At 34.5% G+C, this 24,473-nt stretch overlaps 1 protein-coding gene across 1 annotated transcript; it reads right to left on the reverse strand.

Annotated features, from left to right (window-relative positions):
• Positions 1-17,317: 17,317 nt before the first annotated feature.
• LOC118740182 (circadian clock-controlled protein daywake-like) lies at positions 17,318-21,107 on the reverse strand. Its single transcript, XM_036471678.1, has 6 exons — positions 21,020-21,107; positions 18,638-18,730; positions 18,341-18,494; positions 18,070-18,203; positions 17,643-17,792; positions 17,318-17,529 (listed from the first exon to the last, which is right to left on the reverse strand). Exons 1-6 carry the CDS (start codon positions 21,105-21,107, stop codon positions 17,318-17,320), a joined length of 831 nt encoding a protein of 276 aa, XP_036327571.1.
• Between the last annotated feature and the right edge of the window lie 3,366 nt (positions 21,108-24,473).

Here is a 24,473-nt window from a genome sequence, read left to right on the forward strand (position 1 = left end):
TTTTTTCTCCTCGGAAATTTATAAGTTTTCCGTCTTGATCTAATAACTTTATTGTTATGTTGTTTATATCTCTACAGCTCACAGGCAAATAAATTACATTTTGAGGTTTCTCATTTATTTTATAGCCAGGTGAAACATCTAGAGAAAACTCATGAATAGTATGATCAGAATTATTATTAATATATGAGTTAACTATTATATTACATTCAATATGCACAATTGTAGTTCAATTTGTGTTGTCTTTAGCATTGCATCCCAGTATAAATTTCATCACTTCGATTTCGAACTGGAGTTGATGTGTTTTGAGGATATGGAAAAGCTTTATATATGAGCGCTTTACAAAATGAGACTTCGTTAAAATTTTATGATAAGAAAACGGATGACAAATTATCTTTTAATGAATATATGAGTAGTCTACTTGCAAACAGCGTTATGTGATTTTATAAAAGTAAACCATAAATTGAAAAAAACGTCTACGACAACAAGTAACATCCGAACTGTATCATTTTTTATTACCTGAAAATTTGGATAAATAAGAGCCTCATACCATTAAAAAAATAAAATTGCAGTATGGAAGATTTGCAAATTTTATATTTAAAAATTTAATATTGCAAGTTTTGAAACAGTAACTTTTACATAGCTAGCTTTTTTTAGCTTTTCGCGTTCTCTCCTCTAGGAAGATGGGTTTGCTTCTTTTTTGCGACCTCTTCCACTAGGCACCGAAACTACCACGTTTTCTTGCAGTTTTCACGAAGTTCATACGAAGAGGAGACATTTGAAAGTGTATAAATAAGTATTATAGCGACTTTTGCAAGAGTAGTTAACATTTCATGCCATTTTTTTTCAGAATATAGAAACATTTTTCACTCTGCTGTTAGTGGACATGAAACCCACCAAAAACTAAAAATCTAAAAAAAAATTACATAGCGCACTTTGCAAGTGGACTACTCAATTGTTGAATATGTTGTCCCTTCTTTTTATACAATTAAGGAGCGGCTGAATGGTTTAACGATGTTAGCGGTACATAATGATGTGCCGATTACAACACAAGAAGTAATTGAAAAAATGTGTGTTAAGCAACAAAGACTAAAAATCGCTTTATAAGTAATAAGATTTTGTAGACTTGTACATAAATAAATGCAAATAGATACGCGTAAATATATAAATATGCAGATATATTCAATGTGTAAAAAATGAAGTGTATACTAACGAAACTTCAACAAAACAAAACTGGACTACACACTAATTAATTAAAATGGTGTAGTAATTTAATTTTTTAAATTCAAATAAAGCATGTATTCCCCAGGGAATAACCGAGTAGACAAAAAATATATAACGATAGAAATGGCATACATACATATATGAAAGAATGCCCACAGGCGACGCACTATAGGCAAAACACGAGTTTTTTTTTAAATCGTAGATCTTCGCTTAGAAAAGAGTTAATGGAATGCAGCATTTAACCCTTTAATGCAGAGTCTGTCATATATGAAACGCTTTTTAACCCTTTCAAGGCAGAGGAAAAAGATTCTCAATATGCTTTTGAACGTGCTTTTTCTCATGTTGACGTAGATATTAATCGTAGAAAATTTTTCCATAGTAAAAAATAATAAAAAAAAATAAAATAAAAAAAATAAAATAAAAATATTAAAAATAGAAATAAATAAAACAAACAACAACAACCAAAAAGGAAATAAATAAAAAGTACGTTGAAAACATATTGAGAACCATTTTGCCTCTGCCTTGAAAGGGTTAAAAAGCGTTTCATATATGACAGACTCTGCTTTAAAGGGTTAAATGCTGCACTTTCGTAAAGATATCGACCAGTATAAGCATTTTTGTTATATACATTTTTTTGTGAAGGCGATAGTTTACGAGTTATTAGAGTTTAAAGGTAGCTTTTATTTTTCCAATCTGGCCACTCGGGTACAGCATCCAATGTCCCAAGAATGGAGTCTTAAGATAAAATAAAGAGAAATCTTTCAGAAGCAGTGCTAATGGTGTATTAAATATAGTGTTTTCTAGTGGAATGGGAGCCAAAATCCAAAATAAAAAAAGTGACATTTTGAACGGTATTTTGAGGGTTAAGTTATTGTTGTTATAACTTCTCTATAGTTTTCCTATATTATATGATCATTTGTCTTCAAGATAAAAAAATTTTCATTCCATTATCTCTTTTCTAAGCGAAGATCTACGATTTTGAAAAAAAAACTCGTGTTTTGCCTATAGTGCGACGCCTCTAGCCATTGTGTATCACAACTTTAAGTTATCGATGGAATTTTTTATTTATTTCTTATCATACAAAAATTCAAATTAATAATTGCCAATTGGCAATTAATTTGTGTCCGATTCTCTATGCAACCCTGCTAGGTATGTTTAATTTTGACTTGGAGGTATGTTTATTTAACAAAGAGCAATCAGCTGTTTGTTTCTGGCTCTCTTTTACAGCTGATTTTCCATCAGGGATGGAAAAATGAATTATAAAATTTTACCTAATTTACGGAAAGCTTTGCCTTCATTGCTATTTATATGTATATATGTACATATGTGTATGTATGTATATGGGCATTCTTATCATCGGTTTGAATACTTTTTATGCCGATTGCTATATTTATACCTATAGTAGGCTTATTCTGACATGTAAGTAAACTCAAAAAAGACGTACCTAATTAACGAATCCAGTTATGCTTAAAAATTTTTTAGATATACTTCGATTTGTTCACTGAAAACACACACCGTTCTGTAAATATTTTTACTCCTCAAAAACTGGTTATTTCGATTAAAAATATGTACTGCTTGGCTAGATCCTCACCCAAAGCTTATGATTTACGCATCAAAATTAAAAATAATGTGGTAGAATTTTTTTTAAGAAAATGTAAAGGTGGGTCATATAAAATTTTTTCGTGAAATAATTAATCAGGTGCAACTAGAAGAAACGGTAGTTAAAAGGAGGTAGAAGGTTCGAAAAAACGATAAAAAATTTAAGTTAAAAATATAAAATTAGCATTATTAAGTTAGTTAATTAATTTAAAAGTTATTTTTGGCAATTTTTCCAAATTTTATGAAAACATGTACATACATATCGAGCCCTAACCGCCAAAATGTCGCTTTCGCTATTTATATGTATGCATGTAAGTTAGGGTGGTCCTTAAATGTAGGAAGCAAGTTTTTACATCAGATTTCCTAAGCCTCAACCCCTACCATCGATGCTACTATAGTCGAAGATGTCACATATACATTTTGGTTCCGATTGGAGACGGTTAAGGGGTGTGTCGCACAGGGACTAAAGTTCAGATTCCTCTATGGAGACTCAAAAAATTAAATTTTCTTTTCATCTCATATCCAAAATCGATACTATCGTAGTCGAAGATATCACATATAAATTTTCGCCCCGATTGAAGTTGGTTAAGGCGTGTCGTGTCGCAGAGGGGTAAAAGTTCAGATTACCATATGAAGACGTCTTAAAGCTCAAACAGATGGCAGCGTTGATCCGGACTAACTCGGACTTAATCTGGATCAACTGCAGTTAATTCGTGAGTTGATCCGGATCAACGCTGCCGTCTGTTTATGCTTTTAACCAACTCCAATCGGTATCAAAATTTATATGTGATATCCTCGACTTTAGTACTAACGATTTTGGGTATTTAATGAAAAAAAATATATTTTTAATTTCTTGAGTCCATAGAGGCATTAGCCATTGAACCCCTTTGCGACACGCCTTAACCCTATCCAATCGGGACCAAAATTTATATGTGATATCTGTGACCGTGGTATTACCGAGACTGAAAAAAGTCGTTCATTTGATTTCAAGGACCATCCTAGTGTAAGTAAAAAGAAAAATTTTTATTTGTTGACGAATTGTTAAATTGTTAATGTATGATATTCTGTGTATCATTTTTTCAAAAACATACGTATCTGAGATTAAAATTTATATGGAGCAGTAAGCGACAAACTTTATGTGCGCTTATGAATAGTTGTCGATAAAATCAAAATTACTTGTTTTCAAATTGAAATTGTCGATGCTTCTTTTTTCTTTAAACGGTAAGCATAGATGTATAAATAAAAAAAGGACTATTATTTTGTTAGGCAAATTTATGATAAGTCTAACTCATAACTTGTTATATGTAATTTTTATTAAGTTTGTTGATATATTATAGAACGAAATAAATGCTGATAAAATATTAAATTTTTTAATCGAAAATTTTATTACAGGTGACTACGAACTGAATTGGTCATGAGATAATACGTCCGGATAAAACTGGTTTGCACTTAAATTAAAATTGACAAGTAATAAGGGAATGGTTTTTCCAAAAAACATCATTTCACTTAGAACTTAGAAACTATTCCTCGATAATGCCGGAATGTTACAGGGAAGGTGAAGAACTGTCTCCTCCTGGCTCATAGTTTTTGCAACTTCTGCAGCATCTACGATAAGGCACTCCGAGCCGTTTGGCGTGCTTACCTATGTATAACTCACTAGTTGTGTGAGATATATCCTACCTCTTCTTCTTCTTCTTCTATATATATAAAAATGTTGTGTTCGTATATCACGGTCGTCAAAACTCGAGAACGGCTGAACCGATTTGAATATTTTTTTTGTATTGTTCGGCAGGATACCAGAACCAATGATATCGCAAAAAATTGGAGGGTTGCCACCTATTTGAAAATTTGTAAACCCAATTATATTGATAAAATAAATAAATTATTACAATATAGGTGTCAAATTAAAGAGGTTTAAGAAGTATAACTGCTGGAAATATTTTTGAGGAGGGCTGTCACCTATTTGAAAATTTTAACTCAGTCAAAGTTATAAAATAAATGAAATACTGCCATGTGGGTGTCAAACTAAAGAGTTTTAAGAAAGCTTGCAGCCGAAAATATGTTTGAGGAGGGTTCCCACCTCCAGACTCTCGTAGCTCTCGCTTTGTCTGGAACATCTGCGACATTGTTACCAGGTGGAAACACTTCTCATTTAGCTCTTGTGCTGCCATTGAACATACAAATCATCGATACTCCCACGTGCAATATTTCCAGAACATCCGGTATGGGGAAAGTACTTATTACAAAAATGTAAACTCATTGTATGGAATGAGTGCACGATGGCCCACAAAAAAATCTCTTGAGGTTCTTGACCGATCGGTGCGAGATCTGCGTAGAAATGTTCAACCATTCGGGAATGCATTGATATTGCTCGCAGGAGAATTTACGCAAACATTTCCTATAATTTCTTGATTGACACAAGCGGACGAGATAAATGCTTGCCTGAAATATTCAACATTGTGGCAAGACGAACATACGCACATTGCATTTGACTACGAATATGCGTATCCAACTATGATGGCAAATCCCAATCCGATTGGCATTCGGAATCACAATCTGTAATGCTCAAGGTTAACCTTTGGAAAAGTATGGTTTAGATTTAGATGCCGATTGCCTCTCACATGGACAAATCTATCTTGCGTATGCTTTGTTTTATTAATCATTTAAGTATCATCCAAGTAAAAGGAATATGCCACAGCAAAGCGTGGCAAGGTACAGCTAGTTAGACAATATAAGCTTCGAGACCTTTTTCGCGATTCCATCTAGGCCAAGTTTTCCATAGAAATTCGACAGGTCATAGTTTGCATCCATCTCACGCTCGTGCGAGCATAGATAAATTCTCTTCAAAGCAGCTTGCAAGTGGCGAAGGGCTTACCAATGCGTTCTTTGCCCGGAAGAATCTGCTTGGTCGTCACAATTCCGCAACGCGTTATACCTACAAATGCGATATACATATATTTTCTAGGATGATTTGAAGCACCAGAATATTGCGACATTAAACTAGGTTAGATTTTTTTTTGAGTGTAAAGAAAAAATTACTTTCGATTAGTGTTGAGGTAAAAGTTTAAGATTTAAGCTAGAACAACAAATGAACTGAATGATAAATTTGCCTTTTTTTCGTTTGAGGTAGTGCATTTCTGCAACGTGTATCCACACTATTACCAACGCCAACACCAAGCCGAAAATAAATAAAAGAATAAACCAAAGGGTATGCTAAAATGCTGTTCCAGCTATCGCTGTGTTGCTAGTTAGGCAAATATTGCCAAGTCGTCGCATTGCATTGCAATGTGTTAGCTGTACCCTTGCTTCGCTACTATAGCTATTGTTGTTAATATGCAGAGTGCCGCGGCGTCTACCTACTATACAATTATACGCACACATCGCAAACGATTTTCAATAGTGACACAACTCAAAATTTTTCATTTTTGAAGCTATTCGCTAAAAATGTATACAGAGCTTTTATTTACCTTTTAGAAAAAACTGGAGCGAATTTTTGTTATAACTTGTTGAAAAAACCTTAGGTCGAGCCTCACTTGCTGTTCGAGGAAGTAGTTTTCTGGCAAATGTGTGATTTCGAGTTGTGGCACTTTTGAAGATCGTGTGCGATATGTACATCAGGGTACCTAACCAAAAGAAAAGTTGCATGTTTCCCGCCAAAATTATAAAATTGATTACCTATATTAAATTTATTACCTGTATTTTAATACTTGCTCTAAAATATTTAAGAAAATTATTAAACACCTCCAAAACTAATTTGTTTTTTTTTTAATAAAATTAGTTTTTCGAAATAGTTTTGTAAAAAAAAAATCACCTCAGATGAAAGCAGTGCTTAGAATTAATAGGTCTGCATAAGAATGTTTAAACATTTTAAAATAATTGGAATTTTGGAGGTATTTTCAAATTGGTACAGCCCACGTATATCCCAATATATTTTCGAAATATTTTGCCAGAAGTCTTCAAACATAATAAGGTTTGTAATACCGGGATAAAAAAGTACCTTTTTTTTTTTTGTAAGGAAAGTGATGCACCCTAATGTACATATGTGGCTACCATTGACATTTTAGCAAGCAAAAGTTGTCTTATTTACCAACGCTTCTTCGCAGTTTGCACGACAATGTTGTTGACAGGCGGAGTACTGTTGGCTGTTGGTGAATGAAATTTTTAGTACTATTTAAGGTGAAAGAAAGGTTTTTGGAGCGGATTGTTTTGGTGCTGTGACTTTTAAATCGAGAAATGCAATGAATTTAAAATGGAGATGGAGCCAATACAAATGTAGTCAGACAACAGAGACTAGAAAATTTGAAATTTTTGATCCAAAAATAATTTTGAAGAGGGTTGCCACCTATATATAAATATAAACGTTTTTATGAAGTTACCACTTATAAAAACTAAAAATTATTAAAGATATATTTATTTATTTCAAATATAATCAAAAATGAAAATTACTGTGAGTGTATTCGGGAATATTCCGAATAATTTTTTATATAGAGTTGACGGCTTTAAAAAAAATACGAAATTACTGTGTTAAAGCAGATAAATTGAATAGGAGTAGGCGATCGTCACAAGTATTGGAGGACTAAGTGGGTACCAGTGATGGAAAAGTAGGCACAATAGTACCACTTTTCGCACTATCATACACAATGGCACTTTTGGCACAACTCATTCAGTTTTGGCACAATCATAAATTATAGAAATTTAGCCAGTATATAACAAACAATCGTATATTTTTGATACACTCGAAAAGTGAAAATTAAAATCACTTAAAAATTAAAGCAAGTAAAATCTATTTTTCTTTCTAAATAAAAGAGTTTTTTGCCATACAAATAAGAAATAAAAAATTGAAAGTATTTACATATGTACATAAACACGCTAGATGAGCCGTAAATGACTCCTCGGAAATGTAGATGAAAGCTTAATCCTTATATAGCCCAAAGACCCTCTTCGGATTTATTTTCTGTAAAGGAAAATTCTTCAAGTAGACCAGTATATGTATATAGACGCGGTGTTTAGTTGTCCCGGAACATATGTATATACATACATATATATATCCTTTACATCAATCTCATTTGAAAACTTAAATACGAGCTGAATCCTTTTCCCAAAATTGCAAAAATTTGTTAACAATCCTCTCCTTGAATATGACCTAGTAATTCCAACATAAAATACGCCACATAACAAAAACAAGCACAGCAAAATTCATTCTAGGTAGACTTCCTAAGCCGCTGATCTGCCAGAGCCTAATACCCAACACCCACACACATCCGGCTGTGGTCAACTCGTTGTAAAACATACCAATTTGCTGTTGCAGCAACTAATAAATTTAATTTCCACCGCTAATTTATCCCGGCGAAAAGCAAATTTAGTTGTTGGCCGCCACACTGCTCCAAATGAATGATTAAAGGCGGCCAACAACCGGCCATCTCTCACCTCCTCGCCTCCCAATACCCAGCACCAACAACTCTGCACTCACCGCAACGTGGAAAAACGCGAAGCGCGCGTACAATTAATTTAGCGCCCGCCCAATCAAACCGCTGCAACGCCACGCAATAACATTAAAAGATTTTCCATGTTGATCCACCCGTGCAACCACAGCCAACCGTCGTGTAGCACCATACCGCGACCAACACACTTTCTCTTTGCCATGCAGTGCACCCGAAAATGCATTCAAATTATTGCAACGGCCGTTAGCCAGGTTTTAGGCTGTTAGCCCGCTGAATGGCCGCATTTTTATACTAACTACTTAATGTTTGTGTTTGTGTTTCTGCTTTTGCCTTTGCTTTTGTTTTTGTTGCGACATTTTATTTGGTCGTCGGCGGTGGATCAACCTTAATTGATCGTTTGGTATTTTGTTTAAGGATAACCAGCGCTACTCGAGTGGCTCAGTGAATGCTGGCAAATGCGTTAAATTACGTTAGCCGCCAAAAAATATGCAACGCAAAAGCAAGCGAAAAAAAGAAAATGAAATTGTTTAATGGTAAAATACTTGAAATTACATTTAACCGCAACAAGCTGCCGCACACAGTACCCTGCAGAAAAAAATGATCAAATGATAAAAAATAACCCACTCGTAGTTAGCTTTTTTGTGGGATTTCTATAAAATAAACTTTTACAAAAAGCTAACTTGACTTAGATTAGAAGATTATTTTCTTTAAACGCGTTTCTATTTAAATATCCTGCGCTTCGCAAATACTTTTTCAAATTGAGGACAATTAAAAGGAAGATCGAAATTTCATATTATCATTTTGAAGTTATGTCTGACGGAGTTCGAATAAATAAAAATAAAAAACAAATTTAGTTTTTCCTACTGATATTTTATGTCCAAAAGTAGTTAGTTACATTAAATGCAGAGGTTAGCTTGACTATTTCGCGGCCTTCGCCATAGAAATACAGTTAGCTTTCGTCAAAGAAAATATACAGATAATAGTGACTTTTAGCTCCTTCCTAGTCAACTCAAAGTTAGCTTCTAGTTAGATAAATTTCCTCCGGGGTACTATCTAACACACACACACACGTTCACGCCAGCTAATGATAAATAAACGCTCTCTACATGAAGGACTCTGTAGGTACATAAGTATGTATGAACCATAAATATGTAAGTGGCAGTCGACATGAAAATCTATGGTAAAACAGGATAATTGGCAAATTAAAATGTGTTGCCATTATTAATGAATTGCCGCTGCCACTACCACTGTTTTTTGGTGCTGCTCAGTGTCTCATTATTTATTGCAAATTGCTGTTAAATTTTATATTCGCAATGAGTAATTTGGATGTTGCAAGTTTGATGTTATTCGACTTATAAAATTGTGTTATTTTAGTGCTACGGTCCGGAAACAAGAAGGCAATCCAGTTTTACTTAGGAACTGAGTGCCATTTTTACAATGCCTCGAAGGGTCTTGCCCCAGATCCCGGTGAATAGAAATTAAGTAATTTGTGAAAGGCAAAACCAATTGCATTTATATTACGAACCTTCAGCGACGTCCTGCCATAATTCAGAGTGCGTATCTATGCCCTAGCCTTATGTACAGTTTCTAGACTGCGCCTATTGAGAGGCAATGAAATATCTACTAAAGTTTTTATTCCGAAACCAAGCCTACGAAGTTTGACTATTTTTCGTCTGAATATCTTGGTTAGTTAAAATAAATTTTGATGAGCGTTGAATACAACAAAGATATGGCCTCATAAATATGCTATGTATCCTTGATGAGGGTTAACATTGATGCTATTAATCTATAACCCTTTTTTGTTGCGATTTCTATACCTAAATATGTGTACTGGAACTAAGGAATGCTAACTCGATGGATGACACCAAGATGGTTCAGATTGTTAAGGAAAGCCTTCGTCAGTTGAAATGCTAACTGTTGACCCTTAGACGCAAATAGCCTAACTAAATGTAGATTGGCTTATTTAGACACGTTTTCCGGCCTGAAACCAGCAATAGAGGCACGACTGTGCTTTGTACGGTTAAAGATGGTGTTTGTCAAACTTTCGGGGGAAAAAATAGATTTATCGTAAAGCTTAAACAGATGGCAGCGTTAATTCGGATTAACCCGGACTTAATCCGGATCAACCGCAGTTAATTCCCGAGTTGAACCGGATCAACGCAGCCGTCTGTTTATGCTTTTAGGTTACAACTGCGAGTTAATATACGATGGTTGCTGCTAGAGTGTAGTCCCGGGTTAGCCATATTCCACCAACAGGCTGCTTGATTAGATTTAAATCTTTTTCCGAAATTGGTTGTTTCATGGTCACATTGTATGTATAGTTTCCTTGGTTGAGATCTGAGGCACTCAAAATGAAAGTATAGAAGAAAAAAGGAGGCGCTCATTTTGGATATGGACATGAACATACTATATCAAATTAATTATGTATCGATATGGATGGGGTGTAGGGATGCAAATTATGGGGACTATCAACAATACATCGATGTTTCGATGCATCGGAAAGATGAACACCGATGCAAAAATGCATCGCCAGAAAAACATCGATATACCGATGGTTTCCGATGCTTAAAAACTTGTTGAGTTGTAGCCACATAAAAAGGAGAATTTAATACTATTCAATTCCAACTCTCTGTAATTCAATTAGAAAAATACTTACATACGGATGTATTTCCCTGTACTTATTCACCATTCCTTAAACCTTCCTATAAATAGAAAAGAAATGCATGCCGTCGTAAGTTCGCTGAGCTCTAAGTTCCAAGGCCCAATTTCGTTGAAATTCCAACGGGATCCCGGTCCTTTTTGAATGACTAAGTGAGCATTTTTAATATCGAAAGAAAAGAGAAATTCAGATTTTTGGATTGTTCCTCAAAAGAATAAGTAAAAAAATTTATGTCCAGTCTTTAGGAGCATAGGTCGACGTTAAAACATCGCTGAAACTAGCATCGATGTCTCGTCAATTTAGCGATTTTAGGTAATTGTAAACATCGACTTTTGAACCGATATTATCGATGTTTCAAAAAATTTCGATGCATCATGTGCATCCCTAACGGGGTGAAGGCAAACAAATGAAGGAAAAGGCTCCAACGTCAACTCTGAAATCGACATTGCTTGCAACTGAGGGGTCACCATGTGAGCAGAAGCTCCACTCGTTACCGATGTTTATATAATCCTTAAGACAAGTCATTTTATATTCGCTTATTTTTAGAATAAACCCGTGGATAAAATATAGTAGCTGCCAGAACATCCCCTTTCCATTTTTTTAGAAATGTTCCAAGGAAAAGAGAGCCAAGTAAAATTGAGTCAGGAGGAATGTACATTTTTGGACCACCGTAAAGTATATGCCCAAGTAGGAAAATTAGGGTGATTGACAAGCGAAGGTTGTATCTATGGTGAGGAGTAAAAAATAGGTTGCCTGCTGTAGCACATCTAACAGACGAGATCAGGTGTTGGGCGGGCACATGGATTTTAGCAGGGGTAGTGTATTTGCCGCCTAAGATGCGCTTTCATAAGTTTTCTTTTAAAACTTCGGAGTTGAATTGGATTAAAGAATGTATTTCTTGGATATGCCGGAAATCTGTTTAGTTATTGGCGGAACTGAGCTTGTGGGCTTATGAATTTTTGTAAATAAAGCAGTGGGCAGTTTGTAATGATAAATTAGGTCTGAGGCTGTGAGCTTTGCGTGATCTTGAATTATCTCTAGGCAAATATTAACAACATTTTTTTACTTTTCCTGCAGTTTCTCGATACTTAGTTACTTACAAATATTCTTACAAGACTCTTTATCAATTCATCTACCCTGCCGCCATTCCCAATCCTCCCTCATCTCAAACATTTGTATTCTGCTCCACGTAGGTGTGGTGAAAACCACGGTGTAAACATAAAAACCTGAGTGGAGAACATTTTTCGTGGCATGTGGTTTCTGCATTATTGACAGCCTGTTTAATCGCTTCGCTATCATACACTGCGAGTATTACCGAACATTATATCGAATAAGCATACATACATACCAGGGTTGTTGCGAATATTCGCATTCGCATTCGCAACCGCGGAGCTTCCGCATTAATTTTAACATTCGCATTCGCTTTGGCAATCGCAATAATCAATGCGGATCTTTTGCGAATGCGAATATTGAAGGGACCGAAAATAACAGTTGTTTTTTTACGAGTTAAACTTGGCGAAATATTTTTTATTCCGAAATAAAAGTCCTTTTCGGATAATAAACAAACCGCTTGTCAAAATTAAACAAGTTTGATATCAAATGAAAGAGGACCTAAATGGATTAAATATCTAAATGAGCAAAGCCTCCTATTGAAAAATATTTAAATAAAAAATATTAATTAATTACAATAGAACAAAGCCTGGGTCAGGTATATGAATGTCTTTAGTATTAAATGATACGAAAAAATTTATAAATAGAGGCGTCAACCTTCGTTCGTTATTTCTGTTTAAAAGCTACTTCAGTCCTCTTTCATATGATACAAAATTTTTTTAATTTTGATAAGCTGTTTGCATTCGCATTCGCATCCGCGGATGTCTAAAATTCCACATTCGCAATATCCCTAATACATACATACATATGTACATACAGTCAGCGTCAAGAATATGAATACCCTGACGTTTTATTTATGTACATATAATTTCCATATCAACTTTTCCTTTTTTTTTTTTTTTTAAAAGTATAGTTCATTCAACAGCAAAAACCAGCAAAAAAAATTTTTTTTAATGTCATATAGAACTCGGGAAAATTCAAGAAATACCAACACATTTTTATCAAAACTTCTGACTTTTCAATTCGATTTCGTAGAGAAATTTTGAGTCCGCAGTTTTGTAGCTAATTAAATTTTAGTGTAATAAGGCGCAAGTAACAAGTCCTTAAAAATTAATGTTGATTTTTAAAAATTTTTTGTTAAGGGTTAACCCTTTTTTTCGATATATCGCATGAACCAAGTCTATTTTTATATGGAAGAAAATGTCTCAAAAATCGACGGTAATTTTTAGAGACTTATAACTTGCACCTTATTGTACCAAAATCGAATTGAAAAGTTGAAAATTTTTTTGGTATTTCTTGAATTTTCCCGATTTCTATATGAAATTAAAAAAAAAAATAGTTTGCTGGTTTTTGCTGTTGAATGACTATATTTTTACAAAAAAATAAGAAAAATTTGGTATGGAAAATATAAATAAATCAAATTGTCAAAGCGTCAGGGTATTCATATATTTGACGCTGACTGCATATAACTGTACCTGTGTACGTGTGTTGTTATATGTTGCAAGCGCTTTTAATTGTTGTAATAGTGTTGTGGATAGCAACGATAGACAGGTAATCCAGACATTTAAATTCAGTGTTACGAGTACAACAACTATGTACAGCAGCAGCAACAGCAGGTGAGCGGACCACAGGTCACAAATGGGTTAAATGCAATTATTTTTATTTGTTTATCGCTGCTGTTAACCACTACTGACAGCCTTTTACGTAGCCAGAGCAAATACATACAACGAAACAAAAAGGAATGCGGTTATTGTAGAGTCGGGCAGGAGTTTAAATTAAAGGTGTTTTTGGAATGAACCACTTTTTTCCCCATTCGACTAACAACAGCATTCCTCTCCGCATACCAATTTGTTGTTGTTTCGTCCAAGTTTCACACTGCTGCTGTTGTTGTTGTTGTACCCGTGTAATGCAGGCATTTTATTTTTATTATAACGAGTTGGTTGTAAAAATTTATTATTATCACATTGTTAAATGCATGAGATAAATACAAATTAATGTTGGTGGCACTGTAAGCATTGTAAATTGTTATGCTAGGTGGATTATCTGTTGTAGTTGTTGTTGCATAGAGCGGGAAATGGACAAATTTTAGATGTTAATATGCCAAGTGTTGTTTCGGCTATGAATTTCTGTGAATATAGTTTGTGATAATTGAATTTTATTGCCCATCACTGTAGCGCTGCAGATAAGAAGGACAGATAAAGTTGATCATCAGCCGAGCTTGTTAGCATACTTTTAGGCATTAATAGCTGGCGAATATGATAAGCCATTCTATACATACTTATGGGTCATTCCATACAATATTTACACCTAAATTTTTTTTTGGGGGAGAAATATATTTTTTTACATTTTTATCGACAAAAAGAATACACATATTTTTTTTTTATTTCGTGATATTATTTCATGATATTCGAAAATCTCAACAAAAAAAAAAATTCCCGAAATTTTGAACTCACGGATAAGTATATTTTTTTAATTGTTTGCAGTTAATAAACTATTTGTCGGAGAAAATCAGTTAAGGTATCAAAATGTGCGTAATTACCTCGGCTTTCCATGAGAGCGTGAGATAGTATAAAATAAAATAAAAACGCACTAAAAAATCGCATTTTTTTATTTTTTTATTAATTTCCTCATGTTTGATTTTTATTTTATTTTTCAATCTGAATAGCAATAGCTTTATGGAGTAAGCTGTAAAAATTTGAGATTGGAAACACCAAAACTGTAGAAGTTACGAGTTTTTTCATACCTGCATACATAAAGTTTATACTAAAGTGTCGTCTAGGGGTCTTCTTTTTTTCGATGAAGAATGTAAAAAAATATATTTCACAAAAAAAAAAAAAATTGAGGTGCAAATATTGTATGGAATGACCCATGTGTGTATGTATGTATTTGCACAAATGGTCAATTTCTAAGTAAATATTAAAATATTAAAGTTTACATAAAAATTTATTAGGTTTGGTCAATATATGCACACAAAAATGTAAATGTTTTATATAAATACATATGGGGGTAAAAATAAAGTAGCAGGCACTCACTTGTTAATGCAAATTTATTCGCGGCAATTTACATCAATATTTAAGTCAATACATACCAAACCTGCCTCAGTCCACCATTAGACAATTTTCGTAAATTCTGGTTCTTTTTTTTTCTTGCAAATAAAATGATTTGTGTTATTTATTACTACCCTACAGGCATTATATATTTTTGATTTTAAAATACTTTACTTTATAATTACAGAAAACATCATTGTTAAAATAAACGATCTGTTAAGTCGATTTCATGAATTATGTGTATTCAAAAAATTTGGTAATTTTGTGCGATATTTTTTCAGAAAGGTGTATCTCTAGCGACGATGTTTTCCTACTTTAAACTCGCGCATCAGAGCAATCGAAAAATGCAGAAATTTGAGCACTAATTGAAGACTTTGAAGATCACCTGTGTCGATGAAGGAGTTTCAACTGCGAATATCTGCTGCACCTCATCCTCTACTATTTTGGCAGATGCTGGCACATTGTGATTGACTTGTTTCCATCCTTTTTAAAGCGCGCGTCCAATTCTTGTCATTGATCGGTGTTCGCATTATATAGCATTTCTTCAGCCAACCAGTTAAAAGATCAAAGAAATCGCTGCCCTCGGTATACCTCAATGTTCTCTTGAAGTTCAATAATTTCTGGTATTTACCAAAAAGCTAATGAGAATTGAATGAGCTTCGAAAAAGTTTTTGTGATGGCCCAGAAAGTTTTAAACCAAACTAAGAGATTGCGAACGGTGAGTTACTGTTTCCCAAATGATCCTTCAACGGTCGACGACGGAAAGTCGTATTTGCATTGTGTTGTTACCGGCGATGGAAAATGGATTCCTTACGACAATATAAAGTGTCAGAGGGCCTATGTTAAGCACGGCAAACACGCATCATCGACGCTGAGGCCAAATATCCATGGTAGCAAGGTAATTCTCAGAATTTGGTGGGGCCAGAAGGGAATCCTGTATCGTGGGCTTCGGTAAGATGGTCGACGGGGTTCTCTACAGATAACAACTTATACAATTGAAGTAAGTGCTTGCGGAAAAACGGGCGGGATGGGCAACCAGACATGAGTCATTGATCTCCATTGACCATGACAATGCTCGGCCAGATGTGGCACAAGTGGTCAGAACATTTTGCGATTGTACCGGATGGGAAGACCTCATTCACTTTTATACCCATAATAATAGGTTCATTCCCGTACGCAATGCGGGATTCCCCGGAAGCCCAAAACAGCCCAGAAATCATTCCCGTACGCAACAAAATGGGTGATAGAGAGCGAAAATTGGATCGTATTGGATGGTAAGTGTCTTCTTCTTCCTCCTCGAAACAGCCCGAACTTTTTCTTCGGGTAAAAATGGATAAAGTGTCCAACTGCATATCAGCTGTTTTGTGTTTACATGCGGTATTTTCGAAAAATGCAAAAACTATAGTATTTCAGTAAATATTTGATCTGAATTCTTGTAAATTAGTATGTGAAGTAGAATTTTGGTACCTACAAAATAATACTATTATGAAATTTTTGGAAAAGGAGCGTGACCCTGCCCACTTATGATGAAATATTGTATCTTAGTAGCCACTTCACCAATCCTTATCCTCGGTACGAGCCTTGCTTAGGATCCAGCTAAGAAATTTGCTGAAAGTCATTGAAATCGGGCAATAGCCACGCCCACCTTCCGCATATAACGGTAATTTACAGAAACACGAAAACTGCGATAAATCAGTAACTACTGAAGCTAATTGACACAAAATCGATTATTGCAATGACCACTGAGCAAAAAGTTAGACTAAATAATTGGATTTTGGGCGTGGCGCTGCCCACTTATGACACTAATGTGTATCTCTGTAACCGATTTATTAGTTTTTATCAAACTTGGTGTGTTTAATAGTGTTGGTACGAAAAAGCAATTCGTTGAAAGTTATTCAAATCGGATAAAAATTTGCACCGATTTCCCGTATAACGGTAATTTTCGGATATACGAAAACTCCTATATTTCAATAACTGAGGTCGTTAATTTACTCCCAGATAATACTTACAACAATCTCTATAGACTTTTGGGTAGTTTAAAGAAAGTTGGAATGACAATGGATGATACCTGCGCCGGGTATATAAAATTCGGTTTCGCCCGAACTTATACTTCTTTACTTGTTTAGTTAAAAAAATCGTTTACTTTCAGAGCCATACATTTTAATAACAAAACTGTAATCATACAAATATTCTATACAGTACATACTTAACCATACTAAACTTAATTCTTAATTTTTAAGTTATTTAGGTCGCTTTGTATCCGCTGTCGCTTTAGTGCCATACAACTGCTTAGAAGTTGGTATATCGCTGACGAAGAAATTGGCTGGTATATAATGGAAGATTTTCTTCAATACATCCAATAAAATATCCTCGATCGTTTGCGTGATAACGGTATATAGAGCATCGGCCAGCATGCGCCAGTTGTCATTAAAGAATTTATTAGTGCTGTCCTCTGCAATGGAAAATAAATGGTTAGAATTTATGTATGTAAGAGCACAAATAATTCTTAATGTATTTTATGAACTTATTTTATTTTAAAAATTTTACGTTTATTGCTGAACTCACCCAACTGCTTGTTACCATTGAAAAGATTCGAGAAATACGATTTCAAGCCGTCGATTTTAAAGTCCACTCGAATATTTGTAACGTTGTAGAAGGTGAAGCCACCCTTTTCATAAAGTCGTGTCTTCGAGTGCATAACGACGGTCATATTTTCTTATATTTTGAATAAATATGTAAACGTGTAAAAGGCAATTTAGTTAATTTTGTATAAATACATATAAAGAAAATGCAACACTAAAACTCTTTAAAAAATAAGGAAGATTTTTATTGCTTTATAAACCGAAAATTTGTATGAAAATATCAGGTACAACGCGTTTAAAGTCTATTTTATTTTTATGCATAAAGCCATTCCGGCAATTGAGGCTTAATTAAGCATCGAATGAAACAACTCTACTAGAAGCTGTCTTCCACGCCATTTATGCCAACTTACCTGCTTCCAGGAAGACTTCGCCATGCCCATTCAAGGGTATCAACAAAATGCGCCCAAAGAGGCTGTAGTCGCCTTGCAATTTCATTTCGGGCAGCATAAAAGTAGTTTTCCAGCTGTAGTCTTTCGGATAAACGCTTTTCAAGTTAAAAAAAAAATAAGAAAAAAATTTTAGTTCAAAGCCTTAAACTAAAAATAACCAAGAAACATACACTTCTTTTTTGTAATAAATATAAAAAATGTTTGCTCCTTCAAAATCCCTCTTCCCACTTACACACTCTCCAACACATTTGTACGTCCGAATCCATTGATTTTCACATTGGCCAACTCGACTTTCAAGTTGATCGCATTGCTGTTGCCTTGCGTAATACGTATCCGGTTTAGATAGAATGGATCGAAGCTTTTGATACTATTCAAACCGGGTATGCCTGCAATGTATGTTTGTATGTAATTTGAGCGAAAAAATCGTAAATAAGTAAATCAATAATTAAAATTGTTCAATTGCATTTTGGCATGTTGCAGCATACAGTTTTTTTTTGTGTTTTGGTAAATTTCCACTCTATTTACTTACCGTCGTTTAGCTTGTCGAATAATTGTTGTATGCTTTGCGTGGAACAGTTAATAAAATGTTTGTCAGCTATTTGACATTCTTTGATGTAATCTGCTGTGGAAGATTGGAAGATCCGGTTTAATTTGTGAATTGAAATATATTTGAAATTTTTTGAGAGGGAAGAGGGGAGGGGCGGGGAGAATGTGCATAAACTTATTGTGGAGATCGCAGTAGAGTTGCAGTGGAAGAAGGTAGGTTGAACAGATTTTTGAGCATAGGTTAATTGAAACAAATTTATTAGTTTTCCAGATGTATTATTGGTAAGTTATTTCAATAAGCAGACCGCAGGCTCGCCAGGGGGCGCGTTCATAAACATTTTTTGCTAGGGTTATTAAAATAAACTAAATATTAGCGTTTTTAAGGTTCAGCTAAAATCGTAAAAATTTATATTTAATCGTTAACCGATCTTGATCAAATCCTGCAAGACAATTAATTGCTTGCAAAGTTATAATTTTGGGATTTTTACAAAATTCTGATTTTTTTTTTTATTTTTGAAAAAATTGAAAAAATTTCAAAAAAAGTTTTGTGAAGATAATTGTTTTTAACCTTAAAAATTCGCGGATTTTTACAAAATTCTGATTTTTTTTTTAATTTTTGAAAAAATTGGAAAAATTTCAAAAAAGTTTTGTGAAATTAATTGCTTTTTAACCTTAAAAATTCGCGAATTTACTTTATAAGGGTGGTCTTTAAAATATCAGCAGCTTGGGGCACCCTTTTCAATTGTTCAACGTACAGAATAAAGACAGACAGAAATTAACAAAATTAAAAAAAAAAAAATTGGAGTTGTTACCAGGGATTGAAGCAATTGAGTTTTTTTTTATCGGCAAAGTTCAACAAAACTTCGAATTTCGCCAGACATAAGTCAGCGACTTAACGAGTTTAAATGAATAAGTTTCAGTTATATGTGACATTTATAAAAATTCATGTAAAAATTTTGTAGATTTTTTGCGATTTTAAAGGAAATAAAAATCTTTCAAACCTTTGCAGCATTCTCTAAATATTCGCCTAAATTTTAAGAATTTTTATGGATTGTTCTATGCCGAAAACATATACCCATGTTTTTTTTTTCGAAATCAAAAAGTATTTAGAGATCGCTTAAATCACAAAAAAATTTCATGCATTTTATATGGAGAAAAAACCGTTTTTCGTGCAACTGGTTTAGAATTCTTTAATATCAATATTTTTAGATCGGAAGACTCTGATTTGCTTAAGGAGACTCATCAAAAATCGCCTGTATTAAAAAATGGCTAAATAAACAGTTAGGTACTATTCCCTGAAGCTTTCAGAAGAGAAAGTGAATTTACGGAAAGAAAAATAGTGATTTTTAAGAATCCTATGCCAAATTGTTTCGAAATAAAAAAGAACAGGGGTATTTTTTTCTATACAGAACAATCCTATGAAGTGAGAGCATTAAAATTCGGACTATTTTTTTTACGTGTAATTTTGAACCACCCTAATGCCGCATTCAAAATTTACATTTAATTATATAGAATCAAGTTTTCGAGTTTTGGAATTTTGTCTTTGTTTTTGGATGTAATTTTGGTTTCAAAATATTTTTGACGTAGCTTTTTTGGGACTTTTACTTTTAGGAAATAATTTTTTGTTGTTAGTTGAGGGTTTTTCTTGATTTTATATTACTGATATAGAAATCGTAACAGGTAACAAGATCAACAGAATAAGGTCAATTGACTTAATTTCCCACCCTGGTGCGAAATAAAGTCAATTGACATTATTAACTTTTCAAAAGCGAAATAAAGTCAACAAGAATTTGGAAATAAAGCTAAGCAAATTTAATGTTTGAGAGAGCAATAATGTCAATGGATTTTATTTCGCTTTTAAAAAGGTAATAACCCCTGTTGCGAAATAAAGTCAATTGACCTTATTTCCGTTGATCTTATTACCTGTCACCGTTTCTTCCTCTTATTTTTAAATTCGAGTTTCGGTTTTTTGGATTCTCTATCAATTTTGTTGGCTAAATATAATTACTGTACTTGATTTGGCTGCTTTAAAATTCACATTTTTTTTTATTTATTGAAAATCTATTACTAAGACTTAGAAGGTGTTTAAAAAAAATTTTTTAATTCTTTATAGGAAACTTATTGCTCAGTTTAAGTTTTAATAATAAATATGTAGAAACCGAAATTTTTTTTCAAAAAATCACAAAAAAATATTGAGGTGTAAATTTTGCAAGGAATATACTTTTTATTATTTGTTTTAATTTATTCGCATACTTTCTCTCTGGCTTTTAATAATTCTCATATTTAGTTTTATTTTTAGCAAAACTTTTTTTACTTTTTATTAAAATTTTTTTAATTAAATTTATTTCTGTTTTTCATGACTTACGCGGATCTGTAAGAAAGGGCTCATCATCGGCCCTAATTGTATAGAAACAGGAAATCACAAGAAAGTAAAGACTCAGAGCCAGCGACATTATGAAATGTACTCGAAGAAAAGTGTGTTTGAAAAAATTTATGGTTTCAATAAAAGCTGGAAATATTTTTTCGTTACAGTTGAATTTGTATGGTTTGCATCACACATTTAAAAAAAAATATCTGCATCAAAACTTTTTTGTTGAATAAATTTTATTTTCCCGCACGCCACATATTATTTGCAGTTTAATTTATTGCACGGCTTTTCGAAAAGCAGACGGAAACTAGTATCCTTCTTAAATAAAAAACAAAAAAAAAATTGGCGTATTTGTTTCAGAGTCCTTTTGTCGTACTTTTCCCGGCACCGCAAGAATCTTTGTAACCGTCGCGAAGTGCACTCCAACACTGACTGACCACACTGCCTTATGCTACTGGACCCAATGGACGTCGCCGCTTTTGCTATTACCGCACAGCGGTGTTAAAGTTTTATAAAAGTTTAATAAAATGTTTGCTTTTTGTTTGCCATTTATTTATGTGCAAAATATCTTCTAGCCGCAAACAACACAACCACAACTAAAGGTGTCTGCTGCATCAATCATCAGTGCAGCAGCTGATAAACTCTGGATGCTGTTGTCTTCATTATACTCGTCAATTACAACAAACTCGAAGCAAAGTGCACTGCCGCGTATGGCTTGCAATGGTTGGCAAGTTAACCAATACGATGATTTCGCAATCGAAATTTGCACAGTATTTATGTGGTTGCAGTGGCGATGAGGGCAAAACAAATGGTGTAAACAAGCAATAGAGCGAATGAATGCGATCGTCAACAGCAGCAGCAGCGGTAGCCAAGTAAAATAAATGCAACCGCCGGTTCATTAGTAACGATTGCGCCAATCGAAAAGCGCGCCAAAATGCAAAAGCTTTCGCAGTAACACTTCAGCCAGACACGGGAGCGCGCACTCGTGTAAGTAGAAAAGCTCGCCTCTGACCATTTATGATTTTTGTGCCGCATGCGCGGCCAACTGACCAATATTCTTCGGGCAGTTTATGAGTTATGAGTTCAATCAACGCTACTTTTTGGAGCGCGCACGCGCGTGCAATTTCGTCACCGCTTGCAACAAGTTTTCCACTAAGCTTACTTGTCGCAATTGAAACCACATCTAAGTGCCTGGATGCATGCGCTTTGTTGCTGTTGCAAAGTTGCGGTTGTCTTGTTGATACCGTATGGCGCAATGTTGGCATTGCCGCTCACCACAGCCGAGTATTGATCTTGCTGGCTGGTACTATGCGACTCTGTGTGTATCGTATGCTTTTGTTGCAGCAGTGTGCAGCGGTTGGTTGCAACAACCTGTTGCTGGGTTGCTGTTTGATTTATGACTATTTATTGATATTTTTTCACGGATTTTTTCACGCTTTATCGGCGATCGACATGGGTAGCTGCTGTTTGCCACAGAATTCACTACCAGCTGCGCGGCTCAAGTGTAGGTTTAATGAAAAAGCTATCCGTTTTGGTTGATCTGTGTTTGAAATTAGCACCTTGTTGGTGGGCTATATAAAATTTTAGCAACAAATAAATACAATGAGATAGTTTTTTTTTTGCTTTTTTGATAGGTTTTACTGTTTAGATATGTATGAAAGAAATTCGAATTATCGCACCCAGAATTCGAAGAGTTTAAAGATTTTTATCAATTAAAGAGGCTTGAGTGAGTAAAGCACTTCGTGTTCGAAACCTCGGGCAGCAGAATTTTTTGTTTTTTTTTATTTATTTTGTAATTCCCTTTTAATTTTTCGATTTTATTGTTCAAAAAGAAAAATATATAAATATAATTTTGCAGAAATTTATTCTATTTTATTTTTTTTAAAGTTAATTTTTAGAATTTATTGTTGAAAAAAAACGTTTTTTTATTTAATTTACATTTTAGAAACATATATATGTATATGCATACGTTGTAATTCAACTGATTTTCATTTTTATCAAATTTTTTTTTAATTTTTCGATTTATTGTTTTAAAACTGACTTTTTATTCATTTAGCTTTTAGACGCTTCTTTTCTCTGTTCTTAATTTAACATTTAAATTATAAATACTGCTTTATTACGGTTAGGTTGTTATTGTAGTATCAGTGCTCAGCCCCCGGCGTTTCGTTAAGAGTCATCATCCTTATCGTCTGCCTTTGCAAACCTGAGGCAGAGGAAGCAGGCGATGTTGATAGGCGCAGTGCATCACCCAGAACGAATAAGTGTTAAGCTGCATCTGGTCTTTATAGGGAGCTCTTTTTCCCCATTGCTTATGGTAGTAGAGATATTGTGGTAATAACTTCCTTCTGAGACTGAGGCTGCAATTTTCTCTTTGGCAAGTCGTCAGACGGGAAACCTTTCATAAAAAGTAGAGTCTTCGACCCCCAATGATTAGTCTCAGATGCAACAGGCGAGAGAAACATCCGCTCACATCAATGGCAAGCTATCTGAAGAACAAAAAGATGTCACAATGCCGAAACCGATTTCTCTTCAAGCTCAATTCAACAAAAGACGGCACATTATCTCGGAAGGTTCTGTTCATCACCACGAAATTGGTAAAGGTTAGCAGGGTTGCCCGTGAATGCAGGAATCAGAAGAATTTGAGAGGAAATTAAAAGTAGAGCTCTGCAGCCTGGTAACTTGGAGCATCTCTTTTATGGAGGGACATACATACGCTAGCTGGCTGCAATGGTATACAGACAGCGCCAAAACTCCCCACGGCGTTATGGCAGGCATCTGCGGACCCAGGCTGAAACTCTCAGTACCCATGGAAGCATATCCGAGTATCTTTTAGGCGGAGATATACGCCATATGTAGTTATCAACCTACGTAGGAATTATCGTAGTGAGAAAGTTCTAATATCGCATTCTAATATGAGCATGTAAGGCTCTCTTTGGTTCTTGAGTGCATTGAGTGCATTGATAAGCTGAACATACTGGGTAATTTGGGCACCAGGTCACATAGAAGTTGAGGGTAACGACCGTCTAGCCTCGGCTCCTATAGGCCCTGATTCCTTCATTGCGATCAGACCTAACACAATCAAGGAAGAGTTGAGGAATGAGAGGAACAGACTTAGAGAACAATACTGCCACAACACCGTAGGTCTACGCCAAGGTAAATGCTTACTGGGAGGCTACAACCTTACAAGGTACAGGGCAAGCATAAACTTCTCCAATAAGGGACTTAGAATAATAACAGGCTTTCTCGCGAGGCACTGTAGACTAAGAGGTCACCTGTACAGGCTAAAGATCAGGCCGAACGACTTATGTCGTTTCCATGAATCAATCGAGGGGCCTACTTTACACCTGTTTTGTGAGATCGAGAAGTACCTGGGCCATCTCTGGGCAAGTGTTGTTGCTATGAACGGTTGGTCAAAATAGATCTCTTGGTCTTAGTGTGTGCCTCCATATCA

This window comes from Rhagoletis pomonella, unplaced genomic scaffold, assembly GCF_013731165.1.
Source record: "Rhagoletis pomonella isolate Grant_MI unplaced genomic scaffold, Rhpom_1.0 Rhpom_scaffold_00005, whole genome shotgun sequence".
Taxonomy (NCBI): Eukaryota; Metazoa; Arthropoda; class Insecta; order Diptera; family Tephritidae; genus Rhagoletis; species Rhagoletis pomonella.

What these genes read in the sequence shown, in the direction of transcription:
- LOC118740182 (XM_036471678.1), bottom strand. Translation starts at nt 21,107, where the DNA reads ATGTCGCTGGCTCTGAGTCTTTACTTTCTTGTGATTTCCTGTTTCTAT. An exon ending in ATTCGACAAGCTAAACGACG is followed by an intron (nt 18,495 to 18,637) that starts GTAAGTAAATAG and finishes CATACATTGCAG; the next exon opens with GCATACCCGGTTTGAATAGT. An exon ending in CGAAGTCTTCCTGGAAGCAG is followed by an intron (nt 17,793 to 18,069) that starts GTAAGTTGGCAT and finishes TCAAAATATAAG; the next exon opens with AAAATATGACCGTCGTTATG.